Raw genomic sequence first — 25,441 nt, 5'->3', positions numbered from 1 at the left:
AAAGCCTTACGTTGCGGGGAACAAGCACCTGTACAGTACATTGTAAATAAAGCACCCGGTGTTGAACCTATGCAGGCGTGTGTGAGGACTGTTTGCAGCAAGGACTCCAGGGTCAGGTTAACTCCTCCTCTGACACCCCAGTTTAGGAAAATACTTAAACATGGTGCTTAATGTTAAGCATGTCCTTAAGTCCTGTGTAAATGCTTAACTTTATGTATGGCCTGAAGTCCATTTTAATGGGAGGTGACTTAAGCGTGTGCTTAAAGTTAAGTACGGGTTTGAGTGCTTTCCTGAGTAGGGATGCTCCCCCTTAGCCAGGGCCTTCTCAAGGAGCACCTGAACAAGAGCATGGAGCAGCCCCACTCGCACAGCTTGCAATGTAGGAATCTGTTCAGCAAACATTGTTTGGCAGCTCCACAAACCATAACCAGCTGGAAAAGCAAATCTGCCAATCTACAGGAAAATCCAGTGTTTGCTCAGAGGTGCCCGGGAGGGATAGAGACTTCCTTGTATCTGTGGAGCCCTAATCCTGGATCCAGCAGAGCCAAAAATGTGCTCTTAGGCAGTTGAGAAAACAATTGTACTTTCTCCCTCTGTGAGCTAGATTGTGTATTGAATTTAATCTTAGGTGTGGCAGCACTATAGGGAAAGTTTATTCAGCATTCTTGAGTGGAAACAATACCCAGTACTCAGGTTGGATGGAAATGTTGGTTCTATAGCATACCTACACTTCTCTGTTAGGCTGGCATGCCAGTCCATATTTCATTACAAGCAATCATAGCTGCTGATGTAGATATCCTCATGAGAAGTTCCCCCAGCCTCTCTCTGCACACCAGGGCAAGTTGCACATACAGAAAGGTAAATGTACCTTGTTTAACCAGCAACAGAGGCAGGTGTCTGTGAATTCATCCTCTCCCCGAAGGTTTGTTATAATAGAAATTGAAGTCTCACAATGCCACAATTTAGCACTTTCACCCACACGTTAGTTAATGCAAATTCGGGACAAATTCATGGCGTTTCCTATGGAGGAAGCCAGCGCAGAAATCGGAGCTCACGTACTGTCTGTGTAGGTTGGGAGGAGTGGGACCAAGAATACAGAGAAATGACTCAGCCAGCCATCATATATAAAGAAATATTTCCTGGTGAACCAACAAAGCTCCAGCTCTCTGACTTCTCATTCTTCTCCAGACACATTGTGCTTCTTCTAGATCAGGAGCATTCATTCACATTCCCCTCCTCCCAGTCAGGCTGGGATTCTGACAAATGTTCTCCAGGCTTTCAAATACTCAAACACAAAAGAGAGGAGTATACTAAAAAGAAACGGCAAATATTGGTTTAGCAGTTGAAGTCAGAGTTTGCGTAAGTGAAAGGGAGGGAACAAGAACTATCCAATATTACATTGATATCTACACAGCGGCATTCAGGAACCAGAACTCCATCACCCCAGATTCAAAAAGGACATACCATTGCTCTTAATAACGGGCATGTCTTGCTCTGGTAGCATTCCCATGTCTTCCAAACCCTATTAACACTTTAAACTATTCTTATGCAGGGAGGATATTCCAAGTTGCTTCGCATAGCCATAAAATGGTTTTTATTTTCCACGTAAGTTGAAAACATTGGTCAAATGTTCATGCATCCAGAAACCAACATCTAAGGCTCTGATTCAGCAAAGCATTTATACTGGTGCTTCCACTGACTGCATTGTTATTATTTTTTTGCAGACAATTTTGATTTTTCATAAAAAAAAATGAACATCCCAAACCCAAAATATTTCAATTTAGAAATGCTGCCAAAGTACCTCATGGGAGCTGTTGTTCGGATACCCTAAGTCTCCATTCTCCTCTATGGGCTGACTCCTCGGCCAGACTACATCGCTCCTGACGCATTTCCTCTCGTCTCTGCTTGCAGCTGTGCTAGAGGTATGGAATGTTTAAAAGAACAACAATGGGATTGTTAAAGATGAGCTCTCCTGCCCAGGTCCTCAGACTTCCATTGAAAATCAACGGGAGTTAGGGGCCTAAACACCTTCGAGAATCTGGGCCTCAGTGCCTTCATAAGGAGAACCGCTCACCTCAGGGTTTAAGGTTCTTCAAACCTGGGGTTTGGGTTCAGATCCAGCATTTGGTTGGGGCCATTAAAGAGCTGGGGGAGCTGCAAAGTTTGGATCTAGGACCAAATACACCAAGGGTGATGTTTGTACTCAGTGGTTTAGGGCCATTTCTACTGCTATAGCATTTCTAATGTTCTTTGCCTCTTATGAACGGGGGTGGAGGGAGACTTTCAGACAGTATAAATTGGCATCGTGCCAGTTAAGTCAATACCCCCACGCCAGACTTTACACCCACTGAGGAATGAGAAAAATCCATATGAAAATACTTGTGGCAAAGTAGAGTTTTGCACTCCAAATTTAAGTCCTTATTAAATGGTGGATACCCAGGACCTACTTCTCTTCTCACTCACTCCAGTTTAATGACAATATAAAAGCATTAACTCCAACAGAGTGACTCCTGTGTAAATGAGAGCAGAATCAGACTCCAAACTGGTTGGCCAGGAGCAGCTAGCAAACCCTCCTCTGTTAGTCTCTGTAAACCCCTGAGCCACCAATTATGCATAAGCTATTTATTCTAAAGAGATAAATGACATGGCGTGAAGAGGGAAAAAGCGCCCATGCAGTCAGTTCCCTGCCTTCCCCAGTTATTAACTGCATTTTAAAAAATGAATGTATGGGTTCTTTAACCGTTCAAAACACTGTCTCGCTTGATTCATTGGTTTGGTCTCCAGCGAAGAATCAAAGGCTTTTACAAGAACGGCGAACACTCCACTACTATATCAGTCTAACCTGAGTGATAATAGCCCTGATCTCTGACAGCTTGACGGCTGTTATAGATACATAGCTGGGTTTTTTTGGAGAGAGGGAAGAAGTTTGTAACACATTGCTTTGTTCGGCTGATGTCTTGCCCTCCTGACAGGCCAGAATATTTTCTGTGTACCTTCCAAACCCAATCAAAACAACCCCACAGTGTAAAAGGTGCAGGAGGTGACTTTTTGACACTTTTCAGGACTTGCCATCCCTGGGAATTCTCATGCCCCCCACCCTCCCTTGGTAACCTTCATAACAAAACAAGGCTGAATGCCTTCAGAAATGAGTCAGGCCAGAGCAAATGTTGCTCGTGTTTTATCACCCAGGAAACTCAGAAACTTTCCAAGAATGAAGTTATGGGAGTAAAGCAGGCAGCAGGGTAAGCCAGGGAGCTCTAACGCACAGTCTCTCGCAGACAACAACGCCTCAGTGTCAAAGCAACAAGACCAAGGGCATACACAAACCAGAGAAGAAAGCCTCTATAAGAACCTACAGAACGCTGGTTACAAACAGGTGGCGGAATACTAAAGAAAGAGAGACAGAGAGAACAAGCAGCAAGACCCAGACATGCCTGGAATACTTTTTTCAGGCTGGCATAAAGAATTTAAGGAATTAAGAGGGTTTTCTTTTTTCCTCCTCAGAAGAAATGTGAAGGATTTAATGACTACTCATTTTGATGGAACAAAAATATTAGCTTGTCTCTTTCCAGGGCACTCTGCTATATCTAACTTACTTGCAACTTCAAAATAAATTTGGTTTTATGCTGCTGCTGCTGTCAGCTGGTGTTAGTGGGGTTTGCTAGAGCTGAGTGGATGATGGATTTTTTAGTTCACTGGAACTGTGAATAATCAGGGAATAAATTGTTCCACACTGAACTGGAAAAGCACTTTTTTTTGCAGAATTTTTGGCGAACAGAAATGTTGGGGAAAAAAATGTTTCAGGCTGAATGAAATGTTTAGTTCATCCTGAAACAAAATGTTTGCATGTGAGCTTTTTCATTGTTTGTTCCCATAACACTGAAGGAAGTTTCAAAACAAGAAGTGTCATTTTGAACCCAAAAAATCCACATATTTCATTTTGAAAATGATGAAACATTTCAATTTTTCACTTTTGTTCTGTTTTCTCAACAGGAACAACTGGGCGAAACCCACATAAATTCACAAAACCTTTCACCGTTGCAGGCATGGCTTTTTTTTTTTTTTACCACAAAAAGGTTTTGGCTGAAAATTTCCCCCCCCCGCCCAGCTCTAATTTTAACCCCTTTTGATATTCTTACATGACAGAGTTCGAGGATTTCAGAAGGACTGGGATTGAATTAAATAGCGAAATCTATCTCACCCTACGTTTCAACATTCTTCTGGGTTTTACAGAAGCAGTATCACGACCCTGTGCACTTGAAACAGTCTCTGCCACCTCATTCAGAAAATTACCTCCTTCTCCTCTCTAAGGGCTCCATCCTCCAACATGCTGAGCCCAGTCCAACAAAGCTCTTAGACACACGAGTAGTCCTGTGGATTTCATTACTTGCATATTTAAAGTCAATCGTGTTCTTAAGCACTTTACTGGATCGAGCCAGAGTGCTCAGCACGTTGCAGGATCAAGCCCTAATTCACCCCGCGGAACATGCTTCTTCTACAAAGCCTTCCAAGTAGGACGGCTGCTGAGGTTCACAGCAGGACCCCATAGCCGAGGCATGTCTGCAACGATTTGTCTTGTGTTTGCACTACGTTATAAACTCCTTGGTGCAGGGAATGTATCTCTATTTGTGCAGCACCACGCACGCTATCAGCACTCAGTAAACACAACGAATGAAACACTAGCTTGAATCAGCATCTGAGTTCCATTAGAGAAGAAATGATGACTTTGCAAATTAGAGTGAGTTCCTCTTGTCTGCACTTTAACTCAGTTAAAAAAACCAATACTTCTCTAGCACTTTTCATCAGTCCATCTGAAAGCCCTTTGCAAAGAAAGTATCATCAACTCAATTTTACAGATGAGGAAACTGTAAACACAGAAGCAAAATGACCTGCCCAAGGTCACCTTGCAGGCCAGCATCTCAGCTGGGAGTAGAAACCAGGTCTTAAGTCTCTGTCCTTGTTATAGATCATGGAGGCGGGGGGGGGGGGGCCTGGGCCACGGCTGAACCAATTTTTGTCAGGTTTTGCCAAACCTGAGTGACACTACGACCTCGCATGCCAGGTCGCAATACTCACTCACTCACATTTGGAGGGGGGGCGCATAAGAGGGTTTGACGGGCAGGGGAAATCTAAGCATCTCCCCCACACGCACTTTAAATGGTGTTCCACAGCCCCTGCTGGGTGACTCGTAGTTTCTAGCACAGGCAAGCTGCAGCGATTGGTAACATTATCTTGGAGAGTTATAGCACCCGGGTTAAATATTTTTGGCACTAAAGAAGAATAGGTTCATCAACACATCAGTTTTCAGAATGGTTCTCAGGAAGAACTGTCACTATGGCACTGATCCATTGCTGGGAATGGTCTCGGGAGAAACTGCGACCTTACTGTCACTCCACAGCAGGAGGCCTGGCCCAGTGATGTAGCTCAGTGTTTGAATGCATGAGAAAGCAGGAGGCTTTCCTTAGGGGTACAGTGCTGTGTGGTGTTGCTTTCAGAACTTACCTTATACATTTAAAAGACTCGTGTGTTACCATGCATTGAAGTGAGATCTGTATTCCCGGAGTCCTAATTTGCACAGATTGTTACAATGACATTTCCTTCTTCATTTACTTGCGAATTATTCAGTTTTACTATATGGATTAGTAGTGATGTGAGAAATGTGTGACAGTGACATAAATACCATACGGTCATATTTGTTTCTTATTATGGAAGAAAAATAGGAAGAAAATCTTCTCATTTTGGTTTGAAAACACATGATGTAACTGATATATTTCTTGGTACAAGTCTCTTGAATCAAATACTTTCTTCTCTTCCAAACCCGCTCTGAAAAGCTCTCTAACATGACAGTGTGACTGTCCTTCCCAATTCTCCATGCTGAATTTTCACACCAAGTGTCAACAGCAAGATAAAACGGATTAACATTTATTAGGCAAAATGTATCTATGGTATAACTGCATTTCGTCAATACAGTTACATGAGGAATGAATTTGTCCCACTGAAGCCAATGTGCACAGTGGGTCCACTGGCATACACCATCAAACCATGATGCCTTCATGCAGATTAGCACTGTCCCCTATATGTAGCTTTTCTTTCCTTTCTCTCCATGCAGTGGAACACTGTTCCGCTGTCCAAAATAGAGGCAGGAGCATTTCCTACAACAGCGGAAGTTATTATTTATACTCCTGTGGCATCTAGAGGCTCTCGCTGAGATTGGGGCCCTATTGGCTAGGTGCTGCACAAACATGTAGAAAGGGACAATCCCTGCCCTGAGAAACTCACAATCTCAATGGACAAGACCGACTGTATGGGTGGGAGGGGAAACAGAAGCCACTTGCCCAAAGTCATTGGCAGAGCCATGGACAGAACCCAGGTTTCTTGGCTCCAGGCCAGTGCCCTGTGCACTAGACACTTTTACGTGACTGTCTGATTATTCAAAACAGGTTTTTCCTCAGTCCCGTCTCCTTATTCTCTTTATTGCAGCTTTTCCAGGAAAGTAAATTAATGAATGTTAAACAAATAATTGCAGGGTGCAGATCAGACCTTGTGCAAACCACTCACGGGCTGGCAAACTCGCCATGAATTTAATGATGTTAAGGGTTGTAAAAATGGAGACGCGGGCATCTCTGCAACGGAGCTGCTGCTCCTATCTGATCTCTGCTGATATGGTCTGCCTGTAATGCCAAGTAGAATTTGCTTAGTTGTTCTTTTCTTCTTTGTCTAATCAATCGCTACAAGCCACCCCCAGCTAGTCACTCAGCTCTTCTGTGCTGCGGAGGCTCAAGACAAAACCGGGATGAAGAATGAAACACCTTTTACCCCAAAGCATGTAACAGGTCAGGAAGGTCAAACAACTGTCATTGGCAGGACAGCTTGGTGAATCAACTTTGGGACTGCAGCTAGAATTCACCGTGCCCTAGAGGACCGTCCCACCCCCTCCCCAGCCCCTTGGGTGAGCGGTTCAAAAGAACGAAGGCAAATGTGGTCAGGACTTAAAGGCTCAGCCCTGCAAAGCTCTACTCACTTGAGCAATCCTTATTGTCTGACTAGTCCCATAGAAGTCAAGAGGGGAGGGGTGGCTGTTATACCTGCATAAGGATGATAAGAAGAGGCTTCATCAACAGGGACACCCCAACATACACCTTGGTGTTTCCCAACCCCCAGTGTTTCTCCTGGTCTCCCAAGCCCAACCCAGAGTTCTTCCTTTGCAGGAAGTCAGGTGAGGGAGCCAGCAGGCAGCAGTGCCATCACCTGGCTGCTGAGAATAGCACTGGACTGGCTGCCGCTGGTGATCAGGCCTTTCCGGATCTGCTCCCTGCTGTTGGCTGTCTCACTGTGGTCTGGACGTGCCATGTAATGAAGTCAGTAGTGCTCAGTCAGCACTTTCCCATTTGTGTACAGCTGGCAACAACAGGCAGACGGCTGCCTCTGCACAACACTGACGCCTGTTCCCCTCCTAGCCCTGCCTCCACACCTACAGTATCACCTTCCCCAGAGTCCCATCTGCTCCTGAGCACTGTGCAGAAAAGGCGCACACAACATGCACTCATCGGGAGAAATTATAGCCAGATGGTGCAGAGGGTGGAGCACACAGCTCTGATCCCGAAATGTGATTTATGCAGGCAATTCCCAGTGCCGCCCCGGGGCTCTCCTCAGCCACCAGGGTCAGTCCGCCTATGTAGATCTGATTGCAGGATCAGGGGCTACACTTGGAAAACTGAGCTGGGTGAATAATGCCAATAAGCCCCCAAACAACACTTAACAACAAGCCTATGTTAAAAATACAAGGGCCTGAGCCTGACCAAAAAAATCTTTATTGCCTGGATTCAGAACACCCCCACAAATAGTCCCATTGACTTTAATGAGGAGGTTGGATGACTAGAGCTGAAATGAGATTTCCTTTTCTTGAGGGGTGCAAATTTGCAGAAGTACCACAATAATTAACAGTAACGGAAATCTCCCAAGTAAGCCTGTTCTCATGAGACTTGTAGCCCACCACTACAGATCCATCAAGTCAGACGAGCCTCCGAAATCCTGTTCCCCTCTTGGGAACATTCTATGGTTCCCTCATCAACATTAGAGCACGCAGCAATGTCTCCTTGAAGCACATGGACAAGACAGAACAGAGCGTTGCTTGATCTTTCCCATCAAAGCTTGTGTCTAACTCTCAGCCCACATTGAACGATTTTCTGTGTTCCCATAAACATTATATATGCAAAAATAACAGCAAATCCTTAAAGCAAAAGTAAATTCCCTGTTTCTCCTCCCTATTTCTTTCTTTATCATAAAGAGTCTTCTCGGTCTACTCTGTAGCCACGCATGCACACCCATCCCCCACAGCTGTAAAATAACCATCTATCACTTGGATTATGATTTACTTTCAACTTCAAACAGGACTGGTAAATGCAATGATATATGAACAAGACAATACGAAGCTGAATTTCACTGGCAGCTGCTCTTCAACTGAACCCCCTTATGTCACGACAGCAAACACCACGAATCGCTCTTCCCAAGTGTGGACTGAATGAAACTATATAAGCATCATGCATCTTGTCTTTATGATCTTACTAAAAACACACACAGACAAGCCACCCTGTCAGTAATGACGGGGCCTGATTTTATACCACTCCTACACTTGACTCGATCACATTGTTTTGCCTGTAACCCTTTTTAATGCATGCAGTCAGTATCTGCATACAAGTGAAGTCACAGTTAGGCATGGGGGAACTTCAAATGGTTTGGCAGCTCGGTTCAGAGCTTGTGACAAATCCTACATATGCCTTACTCATGTGACTTGAATAAGGAGGGAAAGATTTGGCCCATTATCCAAACCTACGGGGTCTTCCTTCACTTTTTCTCTCAGACACAAGCAGATCCTTCACCGACGTCATATTTCCCTTCCCCTGACACTTGCCTTTCTCTCCAACTCCCAGCAAATGCCTTCCACCTACCTCTCTTTCCTTGTCCCTATCACTCTTCTTTCCTTTAAGAGCAAAATCCCAAAGGAGGGGTGTAACACCCTAGTGGGCCCATTTAATGAACTAGGGCTCAGCGCTTCTGTTCCTGTCCAGGTGCGCCCAGTTGGGATAATTATGAGGGCAGGGCAGCACCTGGGGGGTATAGGAGGCCGGCTGAGAAGGGGCTGCTGGGGAGCCAGAGTGCATTGTTTCAGCAGGAGACGAGAGCCCTCTCTGACAGAAGATGGTTCCTGGGAGAGGGCTGCAGGCAGGAGGAGCAGCCAGGGGCTCGCTGGCTAGCATCCCTGAGCCAGGGCCAGAAAGGGCTGAAAGCAGGAAAAGGAGCAGCAGCAGAACAGGGAGATGTCTGCTGGCTCTAAGCAGGAGAACTGAAGTTGAGGGCTGTAGGAGGGGAATCAGTAGGGTTAGCGTCTCCTTGGTGGACAGCTGGCTCCCAGAGGAACCATGAGAGATGACCAGTGGTGAGCCTGTGTGAGTTCCCGCTGGGAAGAGCAGGATCATGCCCCACATGAAGGGCTGGGGCAGCTGCCCCAGCGGAGGGACAGATGAGGGACTGTTTAAGAGTGCAGGTCTGGCAGAAGACACCAGGATGGTGGGAACAGAGCTGGGTTTTTAAAGATTACTGACATGGGGTTGATGTGGACTATGTTGTGGGAATTTTGTGTTGGGTCTTTTGTAAATAAATTGTTGCTGGACTAAAGAATAAGCTTCTATGGACTTACTGGCGACCTAAGGGAGAAACTGAGGCAAGAGGCCACAAGCAGGGCTGTTACAAGGAGGCAGCCACTCTTTTACAAGTTGGATTTCCCCAGGTACTCTCTCTGCTGGGTTCTACTCTGCTGCTTTATTCAAATCCCATGGACTCCCCTAGATCAGAGACACCTCCAAATGTACTTGTTCCTCCTCAGACCCATGGAAGCACCATCAGGATTTATGGGAGCTGAAGGCAGAAGCCAGCTCAGCAGCGATTCTGACTTACTGAGCCCCTGAAATGGAGTTTGGCCACATGGGTTCCTGAAGTCTGCCACAGGCCCCCGAAAATCCTACAACACCGAGATGCACTAAACCTTGGGCTAGCTCTAGATAGGGATGGAATGAGGGACAGTCCGTTCTGGTTTTAGGCTTGGTTTGAGATCCGGACTGAGGTGGAGGCTGGCTGTGTTTTTGCCAGAAGCAGTGTGTCCCTCCCAACCCATTTTATATGGCAATCACTATATGGACTTACTGGCAACCCAAGGGAGGAACTTGCAGCACCCAGCTCAAAGTACAAAGGCATTCTGCAGAGAATTAAAGAGACAGCCCGTCGTTTTTAAAATTGCCACTTCGTACCACCATCTTTCAGCCAGGAATTTCAAAGTGCTTTGTAAACTATAATTATACCTCACAATGGCCCAGTGAGGGAGGTGGTGTTATCCCCATTGCAGAGATGGGGAAACTGAGATGCACAGAGGTAAACACCTTGCCCAACATCCCAGTGAATAAGTAGCCCAGCCAGGAATAAAACCAAGCAGTCGTGTTTCCCCAACCCTTAAGAATACACCAGCATGAAGCATTTACAGTAACAAATGAAAGGTAAGGATTGGAAAGCCACTCCCTGGCCAGGGGTTCTAAGTCCTGTTCCCAACCTGACCACGTGGTAAAAGCCAGCACTACAACTGGCAAGAGTCAGCCCCGTAGTGGCAGCAGGGGTGCCTGGGGCTGAATGGGCATGGAGCCTTACCAACCCGAAAGGCACCTAGGAAGGGTTGAGTCACAACAGTAATGCAGGTGTGGAAGCTTGCACAGATACAGCCATTACTGGGCCTGTTCCATGGAGAAAGAGAGGCTTCCATCCACAGAGTTGTAATTTGATACCTTTGATGGGAAGCTGGATAGGAGCGGAAGGGGGACTTGTGGTGGTGGGTCCTATTTCCCATCACTAGTTCATTCACACACCTAAGCAGAGTGCCCCTGGTCAGAGTCCACTGGCTCCTTGGATTCCTTCTCAGAGTAGTGAGCACAAGCTCACTGTCCTCTGGATTCCTTGTGTTGACCAACCCCTCGTTCCTGCTTTCTTTGTCCCCTGCAATAACTTGACTCTTGGAGGAGGGCAGGTGGCTATTTATCTTTCTATTGTGGGGTTTCCATCCAATCAAATAGGCTCGCACTTTTTATGAGCTCCAAATTCACCCAATCCTTTTGGTTTGTTTTTAATTAAAAGGAAGAGCATATACCAATATTTTCAAATTTGGGTGCTTAAAGTTACTGGCAGGCTCCTGGAGAGCTTGTCAGCCGGGGGGACAGCTGCCCTGCGGTCTAGCTTCCTGAGCTGCCCAGCTTCCCACCACGTGGACTGCCAAGGAGCCAGAGAGCCCAGGGAGCGAGGAAGCCCAGAAACCCTGACTCCTTGGAAGCCCACCAGATGGGGAGCTTTGGCTTCCCGGTAGCACACTAAGCAGGCTGCCAAGGAGCCAGAGAGATGGGTGAACTGGCAGGAAACCAGGCCTGGTTTCCATCAAAAGTGTGGCTGGAATTGTCTGGATTCGTTGCAATCAGCATTTTCTGCAGAAAACGGATCCATCGGAAATTTTCCAACCAACTCTACTTTTTCTGCTTATTTTGATGGCACATTTTGTCTTAGCAATATTGGTAAATATCCAACTGTAGATCAGTACACAGAGCAGAGCGTCAGCCGGTGTAAACAGATGTAGCTCCACTAAAGTCAGAAGAGCTGTAACCATTCACACCAGCACTGGGTGTTCTTCTTTTGTACAGGCACCTCTGCATCCCCTTTTGCTTCTAGCCTATATACACACTAAGCAGAAACACCTCATATTAAATAATTATAGCACTGTAACAACAACCAATTACTCGTTATGAAAGGATACCTACAGGGTGGTTTAATATTCTGAAACATTGGACTCAACAAGCAGATTACTCAGATTGTAATGATGAGCCTTTATTTGAATGTTGTTGTTTGAGGAAAAGTTTCGGTGTCTGTTTATTTTTGAATGTTCATGCAAATGGATTCTCTGAATGCAAATACTCAGCTCTGCACATACACAGATTTGCTTGTTCATGAATACAGGTGTTCACAAAGGGCTCCATCCTGCACCCAGTGAAGTCAAAGGCAAAACACCCATTGACTTCAATGGAGCAGAACCAGGCTTTATGTATGCAAAAAACCAACACCATCTCTTCATACAATTTCAAGCCAGGGAAAAGAAATATTGCGGACTAGCCTGAGCCTTTAGATGCAGCAATGAGTAAGAGGCAGAATGCGACCCCTCTACGCCATGAAGAATTGTGTCTCGGAGAGTCATAGTTCCTTCCCTGCTCCTGGGTGGCAGGAGGGGAAGTAATTCTCTGAAGTCCTGGAAAGGGTGCATCCTACTCCCTCCCACCCACACACCTGGCTTGCTCCTCTGGCCAGCAATCAAGGAGAGGCAGAGCCAAGTCCTCACCCCTGCCCACTTATGGAGAAGGGATACTAATACTATCCAGAAAGCAGAGGCTGTGCTCTACACTAGACCCAGGCCTGAGGTCCAGGTAGTCTGAGGAAGAGAGTAGGGACTTGGCTGGGAGGACCTTATTCCTTCCTCTGTCAATAAAGGCAAGGGCACATACCACCACCAGCAGCCGGTCATGGCAAACAGCCACGGCCTGATCTAGGCTTGTCCGAAGCATTAGGCGAACCATCCCAAAGAACAAATAAACCCTTGAAATATCAACATCTGTTCAGAGATAACAAGGGAAAAGTGGCTAAATCTGTTGGCTAAATTGTTCCCTCTGAATAGGCTGCCCAGGTCTAAGAGATTACGGACAAGATTTACTCAACATTTATGTCCAAACTCATTCTGCGCTTTTTAATCCCTCTCCAGGGATGCTACTACTTATCCTTCCAGATCAATCGTTAACTCTCTCTAATTTATGTTTATGGCTGACAAACACTAAGAGCTGAAATCGTCAGTGTTTGTGTCTTTAGGGTGAAGGTCACTGACTCCCTCTGCTCCAGTCCTGAAGGGTTCTCACTCCCCCTCGCCCTTAATAGGAGCAAAAAGACTGTGCCCTGAGAGAGCTCTTATCGACAAGAGAAAATAAAAATACTGAGGGGGTTCCAATAAAGTATGGCTGAAGGCTTAATGGGTTGAAATGCGAGCCTGGGTCTTTTCAAGGCACTCCCCTAGAAGCACAAAGTCAACGTTCAGACATGATTTCATCTGGGGCTGCTGATCATTTCCTGCCTCGGCAGCTTTGCTAAAAGGAAGAGCCTCCTTTCCCCTTCCAGAAACGCAGCCCATCTGATAAGAATAACTAAAGCAAACAAAAATGGTTGAATTCCAGTTGAGCTAATTCATCACCCAGTCAGAACTCCTGACAATTAGATCATCGAAAGAGCATTTGCTGAGCAAGGGAGACAGGGCTAAGCAGCAGGGAATGTAAGAGCTGGGGTACTGAGAGAAATAAAAAAGTGCTGAGGTCTGTCTGTGGCTTTTGTCTTCACTAGGGGAAAAGGTGGGTTCTCACCTCATGTTAACTAACACACGTGACTGTCCTAGTGAGGACAAGGCCACACCTAATTCATACCTGCACATGGTGTGTGTGAAGCCTAGAATTTTGCTCCAGCCTCTAACTGAGACTCTCTTGGTTAGCAGATTTACTAGAGGGTAACAATGGGCACCAAGTTTTAAGTGGCTAAAGGGAAACTGTCCTTTTTTTTTGTTTTTTGCTACTGCAACCCCTGTGCAGCACTACCCTCTCTGTCAGCACTGATACAGGGACATGCCTGTTATGCAGGTGTGTCTGTTTCGTGTCCCCTCACTGGTACCTTATATAAACCAAGACATGGTTACATTAAAAACTGCTAAAGGGCCACATGGTGTCCTAGTAGTGGCTGTAGGGCTGTATGGAAGATCTGAGACAAATACCTACAAGATCTCTATCAAGCGTTCTTACGACTACAGTAGCCACCTGCGGAAGTGAAGAAACAGATTGACAGAGCCAGAAGAGTACCCAGAAGTTACCTACTACAGGACAGGCCCAACAAAGAAAATAACAGAACGCCACTAGCCGTCACCTTCAGCCCCCAACTAAAACCTCTCCAAAGCGTCATCAGGGATCTACAGCCTATCCTGAAGGATGACCCATCACTCTCACAGATCTTGGAAGACAGGCCAGTCCTTGCTTACAGACAGCCCCCCAACCTGAAGTGAATACTCACCAGCAACCACACACCACACAACAGAACCACTAACCCAGGAACCTATCCTTGCAACAAAGCCCGTTGCCAACTGTGTCCACATATCTATTCAGGGGACACCATCGTAGGGCCTAATCACATCAGCCACACTATCAGAGGCTCGTTCACTTGCACATCTACCAATGTGATATATGCCATCATGTGCCAGCAATGACCCTCTGCCATGTACATTGGCCAAACTGGACAGTCTCTACATAAAAGAATAAATGGACACAAATCAGACATCAAGAATTATAACATTCAAAAACCAGTCAGAGAACACTTCAATCTCTTTGGTCACTTGATTACAGATGTAAAAGTGGCAATTCCTCAACAAAAAAACTTCAGAAACAGACTCCAACGAGAGACTGCTGAATTGGAATTAATTTGTAAACTGGATACAATTAACTTAGGGTTGAATAAAGACTGGGAGTGGATGTGTCATTACACAAAGTAAAACTATTTTCCCATGTTTATTTCCCCCCCCTCTACCCCCCCTGCTGTTCCTCAGACATTCTTGTCAACTGCTGGAAATGGCCCACCTTGATTATCACTACAACAAGTCCCCCCTCCCCGGCTCTCCTGCTGGTAATAGCTCACCTTACCTGATCACGCTCGTTACAGTGTGTATGGTAACACCCAATGTTTCATGTTCTCTGTGTATATAAATCTCCCCACTGTATTTTCCACTGAATGCATCCGATGAAGTGAGCTGTAGCTCACGAAAGCTTATGCTCAAATAAATTGGTTAGTCTCTAAGGTGCCACAAGTCCTCCTTTTCTTTTTGCGGATACAGACTAACACAGCTGCTACTCTGAAACTTAAACTAATCCAGGGCCCCTTTGGCTCGAACTGCTGCTGAGGTGATACACAGAGCCCTGCGGGGGAGACTTCATGTTTGCCTCCAACTATCCCTCCAATTAACCCAGGAAATGCAATGAGGGGTGCCACAATCAACTCTCCTCAGGTAGAAGAATGGAGTAACCCAGTATGGGTCCTCTGAGGGTGATCAAAAGGGAGGAAAACATGGAGGATCCCTGAAATATTCCCATTCTAGATTAAGAGTCACAGAAATGACAGCACGGAAATTCTGCCCAACTGATGCTAACAGAAACTTGAGCATGTGGGATGCAAAATGGTGAAATATAACACCACCCCCCTCTCCCCAAAGAACAAATATTCAGGAACAGAGGAGAGGTGGTGGACGTAAATAAAACAGGAAATGGAACAGAGCATAAAAAGATGCATAGACCATAGTTTTATATAGATATAAGACATAGACCATAGACTTACATAGCTATAAGACACCAAAAATTAACAGGAAATTCTATATATTCTGAAGCCTCCATTGTAAACTACTGCCAGTGACAAAATACCAGACTAACTGGAACACTGGTCTCTTCAGGTAGGGTCAGTCATATACTACTTACCCTCCCTGAGGTGTTTTGTATCAGAGTCTATGGCAGTTATGTAAATTCACAGAAGACATTCTTAGAAGCAGGTCCCAATGCAACAATACAAACTCTGACAAACAACTTGTTACTACCAGTTACGATCCACTGTGTTATCTAAACCCACACTAATGGTGTGGGGTGCCAGGAAAACATTCAGCTCCCTTCCTGACAATGAAAGGATGGTATCGAAAATAATCCTGTTTGTATTTTTCTAAACAGCGATGTGGCTTCAGGAGTCAGCATTTCTACCATGAACTACAACATAACCCTCAGGGGCCACAATCATCTCTGGTGTAACTCAGTTGCCTTCAGTGAAGTGACACCCAAGATGAATCTGGCCCCATGTAGCCGCACTATGAGAACACGGGAAAGGATCTGAAATTCAACAAGGTGTTAGGATGTTTGCAAATGAGTCATTCCTCGAACAGACCTTCCATTGAATGGGCCAGATTATGGAACTCTCTTTCTCTGCCAGACCCAAGTGCAGAGGTCTGGGAGAGAAACCTGTGGGCAGCTCTTATGGTACATATTAGGGGACAGTAGTTACCAGGTCTTTACCCTGTGCTCAACGTACCCCCGGTGCTCAGGGCTGCAAAAAGATGGCACAGGGTGTGCTTTGCCTACTACAAAGTATGCTCCCTACACTGGTTCTACACCCCCCACCTTCCAGTGTTTCAAACAAAACACCGACTCCTGCAAAAGGGACAGGGTGCTAAAAACCAAGTCCAGTCAGGCCAATCTTTATGGAAAAATCCTATGGAATTTAATCAAACCAATAAGTGGGTTTAAAAATTCTACCACCATGTTCTCATCCTCTATGAAATTCTAAAGGACTTTTCCTTAAGGAAGCTGAGGCAGGCCATTGCTACCTTATCGAGCCAGAAGAAAACTGCAGAGTCACACCACTGAGTTTTTTTATTTTCTGAAAAACTTGGACTGGTGGAGCTGTGCGCTCACTAGGGAAACATAAGAAGCAGAAAGCTGGGTGTGGCTGAATGGCTGTCTGTCTCCTTTCTTTGTTAGATATTATGTGTATGTGCAGTTAGGAAACAAGGGTGGGAAAGGTTTCAGAGTGGTAGCCGTGTTAGTCTGTATCCGCAAAAAGAATGAGGAGTCCTTGTGGCACCTTAGAGACTAACAAATTTATTTGAGCATAAGCTTTCGTGGGCTAAAGCCCACTTCATCGGATCCATGCAGTGGAAAATACAGTAGGAAGATATATATATATATATACACAGAGAACATGAAAAAATGGGGGTTGCCATACCAACTCTAACTAGAGTAATCGATTAGGGTGGGCTATTATCAGCAGGAGAAAAAAAACTTTTGTAGTGATAATCAGGATAGCCCATTTCAAACAGTTGACAAGAAGGTGTGAGTAACAGTAGGGGGGAAATTAGCATGGGGAAATAGTTTAGACTATTGTTTAGACTTGAAATTAGATGAAGGTTTCTAACCATCAGAGGAGTGAATTTTTGGAATAGCCTTCCAAGGGAAGCAGTGGGGGAAAAAGACCTATCTGGCTTTAAGATTAAACTCGATAAGTTTATGGAGGAGATGGTATGATGGTATGATTTTGGTAATTAATTGATCTTTAAATATTCATGGTAAATAGGCCCAATGGCCTGTGATGGGATGTCAGATGGGGTGGGATCTGAGTTACTACAGAAAATTCTTTCCTGGGTATCTGGCTGGTGAATCTTGCCCATATACTCAGGGTTCAGCTGATCGTCATATTTGGGGTTGGGAAGGAATTTTCCTCCAGGGCAGATTGGAAGAGGCCTGGAGGTTTTTCGCCTTGCTCTGTAGCATGGGGCATGGGTCACTTGCTGGAGGATTCTCTGCTCCTTGAAGTCTTTAAACCACGATTTGAGGACTTCAATAGCTCAGACATAGTTGAAAGGTTTTTCGCAGGAATGGGTGGGTGAGATTCTGTGTCCTGCGTTGTGCAGGAGGTCGGACTAGATGATCATAATGGTCCGTTCTGACCTTAGTATCTATGAATCTATCAGTCTATTGGATAATCTAGTGGCCAAAGCCTCAGATTTTTGATGTTGGCTGCCAGTTATATTGCAAATAAAGGCCTTTAACTGGCCACTTAGCATCACCCACCGCTCCCACCAAGGAACAGTCTGAGCTCCCGTCCTCTAGATGCCCCTCACATCATGAAAGTAACATTGTTATTCAAAAATCAGTCTGGAACCTGACCATTGCAACAGGATACGACCTCATGCAGGACATGATCAATGACGCAAAAGGACTTTCTTGGGAAGTGGATGAGGTCGTATCTTTTATTGAGCCTATTTCTGTTGGTCAAAGAGACAAGCTTTTGAGTTGCACAGAGCTCTTCTTCAGTTCAGCTCTTCTTCTTGAGTTAGCAATGTATTCGTTTTCAGTTCTCTGGAGCAAATACCAGCTTCCACTTAAAATCCATCCACTTTCACATGAAGCCCAAACCTGGAACCAAATTTTAATTCTAAAACTAAAGAGAAGATTTTCTATCTGAAACAAAACCCACAAATTGCTACTGAATTAATTCACTTAACTTTTAAATCCAAATTCAAAAATCCCCAGCACGCTCTCAAAAGACTGGCCCTCGCTACAAGCCCAATGCTGCTTCAGCTCCTGGGGATTCTCAGCATGCTTTGGGAGCAGCAGACAAGGAGTACTCTCCTCAGCTCTGCTGATGGTGACGTCTGTGTGATTTCAGTGGCTGTTTCTACATTTTTCCTGAATATCTATCTGTTTTGCTGTCCAACTAGTGCAGCCCCAATGGTGTTGGCAAAAAAACCACCCCTGGCTGGTATACATGTATATGTTGTCTGACCCTGCTCAGAGCAGGTCTAGATGACAGTGGTGATAACACTGGAGGCTGGTCTACATTACTGCTTGTACCCATAGTAGCCACAGCGAGGCTTCACCACTGCTACAGCCATGGGGAGGGACTTCTGCGAAAGGCTCAGGGTGGGCAAGGCTGGCATGTGGTATAGCTGATGACTGCGGTGTCCAAATATAAAGCCATCCAGGCACACCCAACTTTCTGTCTCTTACATTCCCAAAGGATTTGCTACAAAACGTTGAAGAGAATTTATCGGCTCCGTGATTTGATGCCAGTTCTCGGTCTTGTCATTTGGGAGAACAAGAGGAACCAGAAAACCTGGCTCTCCAAGGTCCCTAACATGAGCCCTTCGATAGCTCAGCTGGTAGAGTGACGGACTGTAGGGGGCGCTCAGCAAGATATCCTTAGGTTGCTTGTTCAGCTCAAAGGAGAGCATCTTTTTCGATTGGGATGATTTAGTTGGGGTTGGTCCTGCTTTGAGATGACCTCCTGAGGTCTCTTCCAACCCTAATCTTCTATGAGTCTATAAATCACAGTCCATCTTAAACAGGAGGCAGTAGGAAAAACACTACAAACAATAGACAGGCTTCCCATATAGTCTGTGTCCCAATTTTGTCACACTTATTTATCAGGACCACACTGCATTCTGGAACTCTATATAGCACACAGAGACATCTGCTTGCCAAATAATATAATTGCAAGTAAACACATAACTCCCATCACTTATTAAATTGAGAGTCTTCCCACTGACATTAGTGGGAGTTGGACTGGGCCCCAGACTGAGAGGGAAAAAAACCAGGCCCTAGAGAGAGCTAATTGATTTGGTGACTAGAGAAGAGCACCAGCACCAACCCTCAAATCTCAGAACATCTGGCATATGTCCTCCCAGGTCTCTCCTAGCTAGAGGTGAAAGAGCTGTGATGTGCAGCATGCCCAAAGGTGGGCAGTGCAGGGGAATGTGGAAAGCTGCAAGTTAAAATGAAGACCTGGAATCAAAAGATGGGAATTATTCATGCTTAGTTGTTTCCCTTCCCCCACTCCAGCAAATCAGAGTCAAACACTAAAATGGAGACAAGGCCCCCTTTTGCTCTCGAAGGGCTAGAAGTCTTTTTATATTTAAATGAAAATCTGTCAAACTAATTAAGTGAAGATGTAACGGTCTCATTTTGTGCTCATTAGAGAACATCATAATGGCCATACATTCCTCCGAGGGAGCGAGAATGTGTGTGAGTGCATATTCTTAGAATGTCTCAGAAGATCCAGGCTCAGCTATGTCTTTTGTCTTTACTTTACACTTTGTGAGACAAACAAAGGCCATAGTATTGCTGGAATTAGATGCAAAGTGCTACATATTACTGCAACTTTATGGGCGAGGGTTTTGCATGCACAAAAAAAGTTAGGAAACTCAAGTCATGGTTCCCACAGTGACAGTAATTTGGCCATCATGTAGATATGGGGTGTGACAGATCATTGTATATGGTGTCCATTATTGCACTTGAACATATATGCACAATACAGTTGTTGCTGCGGGTTGCTTTGAATTTACTATTGGTAAAATCTCAAATAAGATGTTACATTAATGTCATTTTTTATTTTAATTTCCTCAGTTTTTAAAAAACAAAATATAGAGCAATGGCATTTTGAAATAAACTGCACAATATTTTGTCACATATAATTTTCTTTGTTTCTCCTTCTTTCCGCCTGCCCCAAACTTAAGCAAAGCAAGCCTTCCCCACTGTGGTCTATGATCTCCTCAAGTGTGAACTTTTACACTAAAACTGGGCTGGAATTAAGATGACAATAAAAACTGATTTTGAATGAACCATGCACAGGAAAAGCAACTGATCATCAGAGCTCATTACTGCTCCATGTGTGGACAGAGTGGGAACTATTCAAAAGCAAACAGAGATTTGGGGTGTGGAGGGAAGGGGTGTGTGTGTGGGGGGGGCTGTTCTGATGCAGTAGTAGCAAAAAGGCTGCCAAATGCTATGTGGTGAAATAGACAAAGGGCCAGTGTAGAGACAGGAGGTTAGGCAGCTGGTCTCATCTCTCAGGCTATATGCACTGGAGACAATGGTTAGGTTTAGCTACAGATGGTAGGTAGACACTTCTTGAACCCACAGCTGGTGCCCCCACGTGTGATGGTGGCCACTAGAGAAAGATTAGGTAGGATGCCATGATGAAGTAAAGCTAGGAAAAAAGGTTATTAAACATACAGTACCACCAGGCAGGATTCCAAGAACTGATCAACAACAAAATTGTGATGAGTGTCATCATTGTTCCCATTGAAACAACATCTACAGTTCCACCAGCTAGAAAAGAATTAGGTTATCAATCCCCACACTACAGGGCATAAGTTGATCATCAGTTACTGTCAGAAAGAAATTTTCCTCCATGGTTAGTGTTGCACAAATAGGCACATTCTGGGGGTGTTTTGCAAAACACCCTGTATTTAACCACTGGCTGAGAGATGGTTGGACTATGGGTATATTCCAGCATAACGATTCCTATCGCCCACAAGTATTTCCAGTAAGTGGGCTAAATCAGATGCAAGGAACAGGAGCGCTGCCCAAGTGGAGACCTCCAGGTAAAGCTATCCATGTGCATTTGCTCCTTCCTAAGAATAAGTCAAGAGGAGGCTTTCATTTTCCTCAAGACAGAATTAGTCCCAGGCCAGCTCCTTGCTGGGAGAGTAAGTATAGCATGACAGTGAGAGAGAACCACCCCTTCAACAGGGGGCATCATTAGACAATTATTGTATTGCAATCATTTATCCTCATCACTCCCAAAGCTTTGATGCCTTTGGGGAGGAATCAGTGTAATGAAACGATGCCCAGGCAAAGAGACATTTCCCTACCTCCCCTCTTCCACAAAATACATTCATCTAGTTTAGTGATAAATGAGGCTGTGTTACTGCCAGGAGACAGATCTCAGCTGAATCAGCCCTCATGTGGCACAGCGAGATAAATGGATTGCATTTTATATGATGGGCCTGGTTTGCAGAGGTGCCAGCTGACCTCGGTGGGAGCTGTGTACGTGCCTTGTGCACCAAAAAACCCATCCCTCTTACCTGCAGTGGGAACACCAGTAAATGCAGGATCGAGCCCTACATTACAACATCCTCATTCACTGGAACGCTGAATATAGCAAACCAAGGGGACAAGTGATAGGAGAACCGCCGAGTTTGGAATTAGTCTTCTATTATGCTTGGATGTTTATCCTAGGCTGAGTGTCTGCAAAATTTGGCCAATAATCTCCATTTGTATCCCACCCCCTCTTTTCGGGTTAGACCAGAAATGCCCTGGGACTAACCTTGTGGTATTTCAATAGTTTTGCTTCTGTGCGAAGAAAGAAACCAGAAGTCCCAAAACCCTGAAAATCATGGTTGGAAAAGAGGGAGAGGGAATAGTGGGAGGAGATTTAATGAACATTTCAGAACCCAGTAAAAGATTCCATTTTGGATCATTTCTAGAAATGGGCCAGATTCAGGGGACTGCGATTGGTTCTCATTGGTCTAACCTTGTCCTCCTCAGCACAAGGCTTTCCACTACCAGTTGTTGCTGGTTTGACACTAACCTGATGCATAGCTCATTGAAGTTGATGGGAACATGTCCATTGACTTTAGTGTGGGCTTATACATCAGATCCCTAGTTATCTCTGATCCACGTTAGCCAAACCATGCAGTCCTTACTTAACGTAAGTCACCCATTTGCTTCAGTGGGGGATCTGCTTGGGGCAGGAGGATGACAGGGTTTGGCTTGATATTAATAATTCCCAGTTAAAACAAAAGCCTAAATCTTCTGTCACAGAAAGATAACAGCTTCCCCAGGGAAAGATCAGGAGAAATAGAGAAGTATAAAAGTGTCTGAAAGTCTAATGGTGCCTGGAAGATGCAATTGTATTGTGATAGGGCATCCTCTGGTTTGTGATTATTTCTTTGCTCAAGGTAGTTATTGGATTGTCGTGACTTGTTTTCCCCATCTCCACAGGCACAGGCAGTCTCTCTACTGTGTTCTCCCCCACCTCCAATGAAGAAAAGCTTTGCCTTTCTTCTTATCATAGTTAAATGATACCTGCAACTTGAAAGACCCTCCCCTCATCCATGGCCTTAGGCAAATAAATCTAGTTCTCAGAAAGCTGACAGTGGGACAAATCCCCTGCTGGAAACTGACAGCGGACAGGTGATAATGACTACCTGTTGATTAGGGGGAGAGTCCCATCTCCCCAGCAACCCTTCTTCAGCTATCAGCTTTCACTCTCTTCCCTATGATCAAGCCTGCCATTATAGTGGGTGCCTAATTTCAAACGCTCACGACAGCCTGGAGCACTGATGGGGATGATTTTCTCGCTCAGTGCAGGACAGATCTTCCGGAGTGGTATGAATGATGAGAGAGATTCTTCTCCCTGACTGTTCTCTGACCCCATTGTGTTCCTGTGGTTTTCCCACCACACTCATGTATTTATTATGGCCCATTAATGTGTTAGATGTAGGAGTATACAAATAGCTCAATCGATAAGAAAGCCAATATGCTATCTGCAAAGTAAGTAGCATTAGCCTCTTACAAAGCATGCGCTCCTCAAAGCCTGTGGAGGTGGCTCAGCCAGACTGGCTTTCCATATGAAATGACCATGTGGAATTCATTATCTCTGCACATAATCACTTTAGCAGTATCCCATGGCCTGTCGTGCCACTAAAGTCTCAGAGAACGGAGTCAAAAAATAAGACAAGTTACAAAATAGAACACACCTATGAGAACCTACCAGGTCATCTAGTCCACCAGTTCCAGGTGTGTTCCCTACAGAACCTGTTTGAGCGCTCTTTACAGTCGCATTTTAAAGCCCACTGGGATTTTCAAATAAATTTAAGGGAGTTAAGCCTCCTGCTCCTGTAGATTTTCAACAGGAGCTGGGCACCTGACAGCCATAGGCCCCTTGGAAAACAGCAGCCCACACTTTATTAAAATGGAGCCCCTTGTGCACATGTCAGAAAGTAGGTTGCAGCTGTTCGCCTACATTTGCTCATGTTGTTGCTGTGATTGCATCTGCAAATGAAGCAATTGCAATGACACCTAACTAGCCATTACCACATGCAATAGCTCATGTAACTGGGATTCACAACACATCTGGTCTCCAGCAATCAGCTCCCAGGCACAAAGTGTGTTTCTAGTCTACTCTAAGCAAAGTCCCTCTGTGCTAGATAGACCTATAACTGAAATGGCATCTTTCAGAGTAGCAGCCATGTTAGTCTGTATCCGCAAAAAGAAAAGGAGTACTTGTGGCACCTTAGCGACTAACCAATTTATTTGAGCGTAAGCTTTCGTGAGCTATAGCTCACTTCATCGGACGCATCTGATGAAGTGAGCTGTAGCTCTCGAAAGCTTATGCTCAAATAAATTGGTTAGTCTCTAAGGTGCCACAAGTACTCCTTTTCTTTTTGTGAAATGACATAGTCACCTAGCGCCGCAAATGCAGCTGCAGACAGCAGGTCACCCAAGTTCATTGAAACATGCTTGTATTGACTGGAGAGGCTGATCTTTGAAGTGGTTCTTGATGTAGGGAGCAGAATAGGGGGTGCTTTGAAACGCACAGGTCAATTTACTCTTTATACTCGCTAGATAAAAAGTAGCATTTAGCCTTTACTCATACACGAACTCAGCAAAACACACCCTGATCTAACCCTTCCTATATGCCATTGCATAGCACTGCTGCTTGTGTGTGTAAAGGACAGGGTGTCAGCCCTGGGCAAACAGGTCAAGCAGAAATCCAAGCCCAATTCGAAGCAGCCCATTCTAGTCTGCCAAACTGAACACAAACTTTTGGGGATTCAGGTTTGGCATGACATCACCAGCCCAGAAAGTCCTGTGCTCTAGGGACTTTGGTCTGGCACTCTGGCCCTGATCCCGCAAACCACTTAAACATATGCTTAATTTTAAGCACTCGTATTTAAAAGGACCTCATCTCTGGAGTCCAGTTGATAAGAAAAGTTCAGGGCTATGGGGAGAGAAGGAGCTCTGCATTTTAGGAGCTGATCCCCGAAAGCACAGGAAGGAGGAGATGTAAGATTGTTCATTCATATGGCCAGTCTTCTCCTACTTCTACACTCTTGATATGGGCTCTCAAAACATGCGCCCTTCCAGGCTGGCATCTATCATGCTCAGGATGGGATGGATGGAGAGAGAGACAATGTCATTGTACTGTGACACAGTTCAAGTTAGAAGGCCAGATCCTCAGCTGTTGTAAACTGGCATAGCTTCTATTGAAGTCACTGAAGCTATATTGATTTAAATCCTCTGAGAACCTGGCTCATAATCATCAGACTAAAGATGAGCCCAACTTCTGTGTCCAGCTATGCAGAATATGAACCTAGTGAGCTTCATAAAAGATAGGGACCATAAATCAACATGCCCATGCAAAAGATATGCAAATTACCATTGAGTAATATTCTGTAAAATTAAAAGGACCATAGGCCACTGTTTTACCAAGTGGGACAGTGTTGTGGATATTCATCCAGTGGATGATACACTGCAAACATCAACTCATCTCACACACTAACAAGCTCTCAGATGCGAAAGCCGCTGGGTCACTATTGTCCTAGAGTGGATTTGAACTGGTGGCTTTTGGGTGATTAAATAACTATTGCACATGTCAGTTAATATCCCCATGTACTTTTGGAAAGTCTTGGTTTAAAAGAAAAATGCCTCCTCAAACCAAATACAAGCTGAGTATGGAAAGGCATTTTCCCCTTTAATGCTCACCACTCTGTAGAAGGATTCTAAGCCCTTATCCTGCTTATTCATGGGGGGGGAGGGTTCTTAATAAAAAAAAATCATTCTTGAGACGCTGTTGCTATGAAACTCCATGGTTCACAACAGATGGCAGTGAGAGCTGTTCTCAGGCCTGGCTCTGAAGCTCTCCACTCAAGCATACCATTAACATTCCTCAAATACCTCAGGCC

At 45.0% G+C, this 25,441-nt stretch overlaps 1 protein-coding gene across 3 annotated transcripts in view; it reads right to left on the bottom strand.

Moving 5' to 3' along the window:
• The window catches only part of SHROOM3 (shroom family member 3), a 239,384-nt gene that overhangs the window by 106,404 nt on the left and 107,539 nt on the right, over positions 1–25,441 (bottom strand). The window contains exon 1 of one of the 3 annotated variants that reach the window (XM_084625323.1): positions 1,802–1,844. The exons of the other annotated variants lie outside the window; for them this stretch is intronic. Coding sequence (XP_084481449.1) covers positions 1,802–1,806 — 5 coding nt within the window. The 5' untranslated portion in view covers positions 1,807–1,844. Of the gene's footprint in view, positions 1–1,801; positions 1,845–25,441 lie in introns of those variants that run through there. 3 annotated transcript variants of the gene reach the window in all.

This window comes from Lepidochelys olivacea, assembly GCF_965140295.1.
Source record: "Lepidochelys olivacea isolate rLepOli2 genome assembly, chromosome: 4".
Taxonomy (NCBI): domain Eukaryota; kingdom Metazoa; phylum Chordata; order Testudines; family Cheloniidae; genus Lepidochelys; species Lepidochelys olivacea.
The sequence above is the reverse complement of the archived record's forward strand: the minus strand, read 5'-3'. Positions and strand labels throughout refer to the sequence as shown.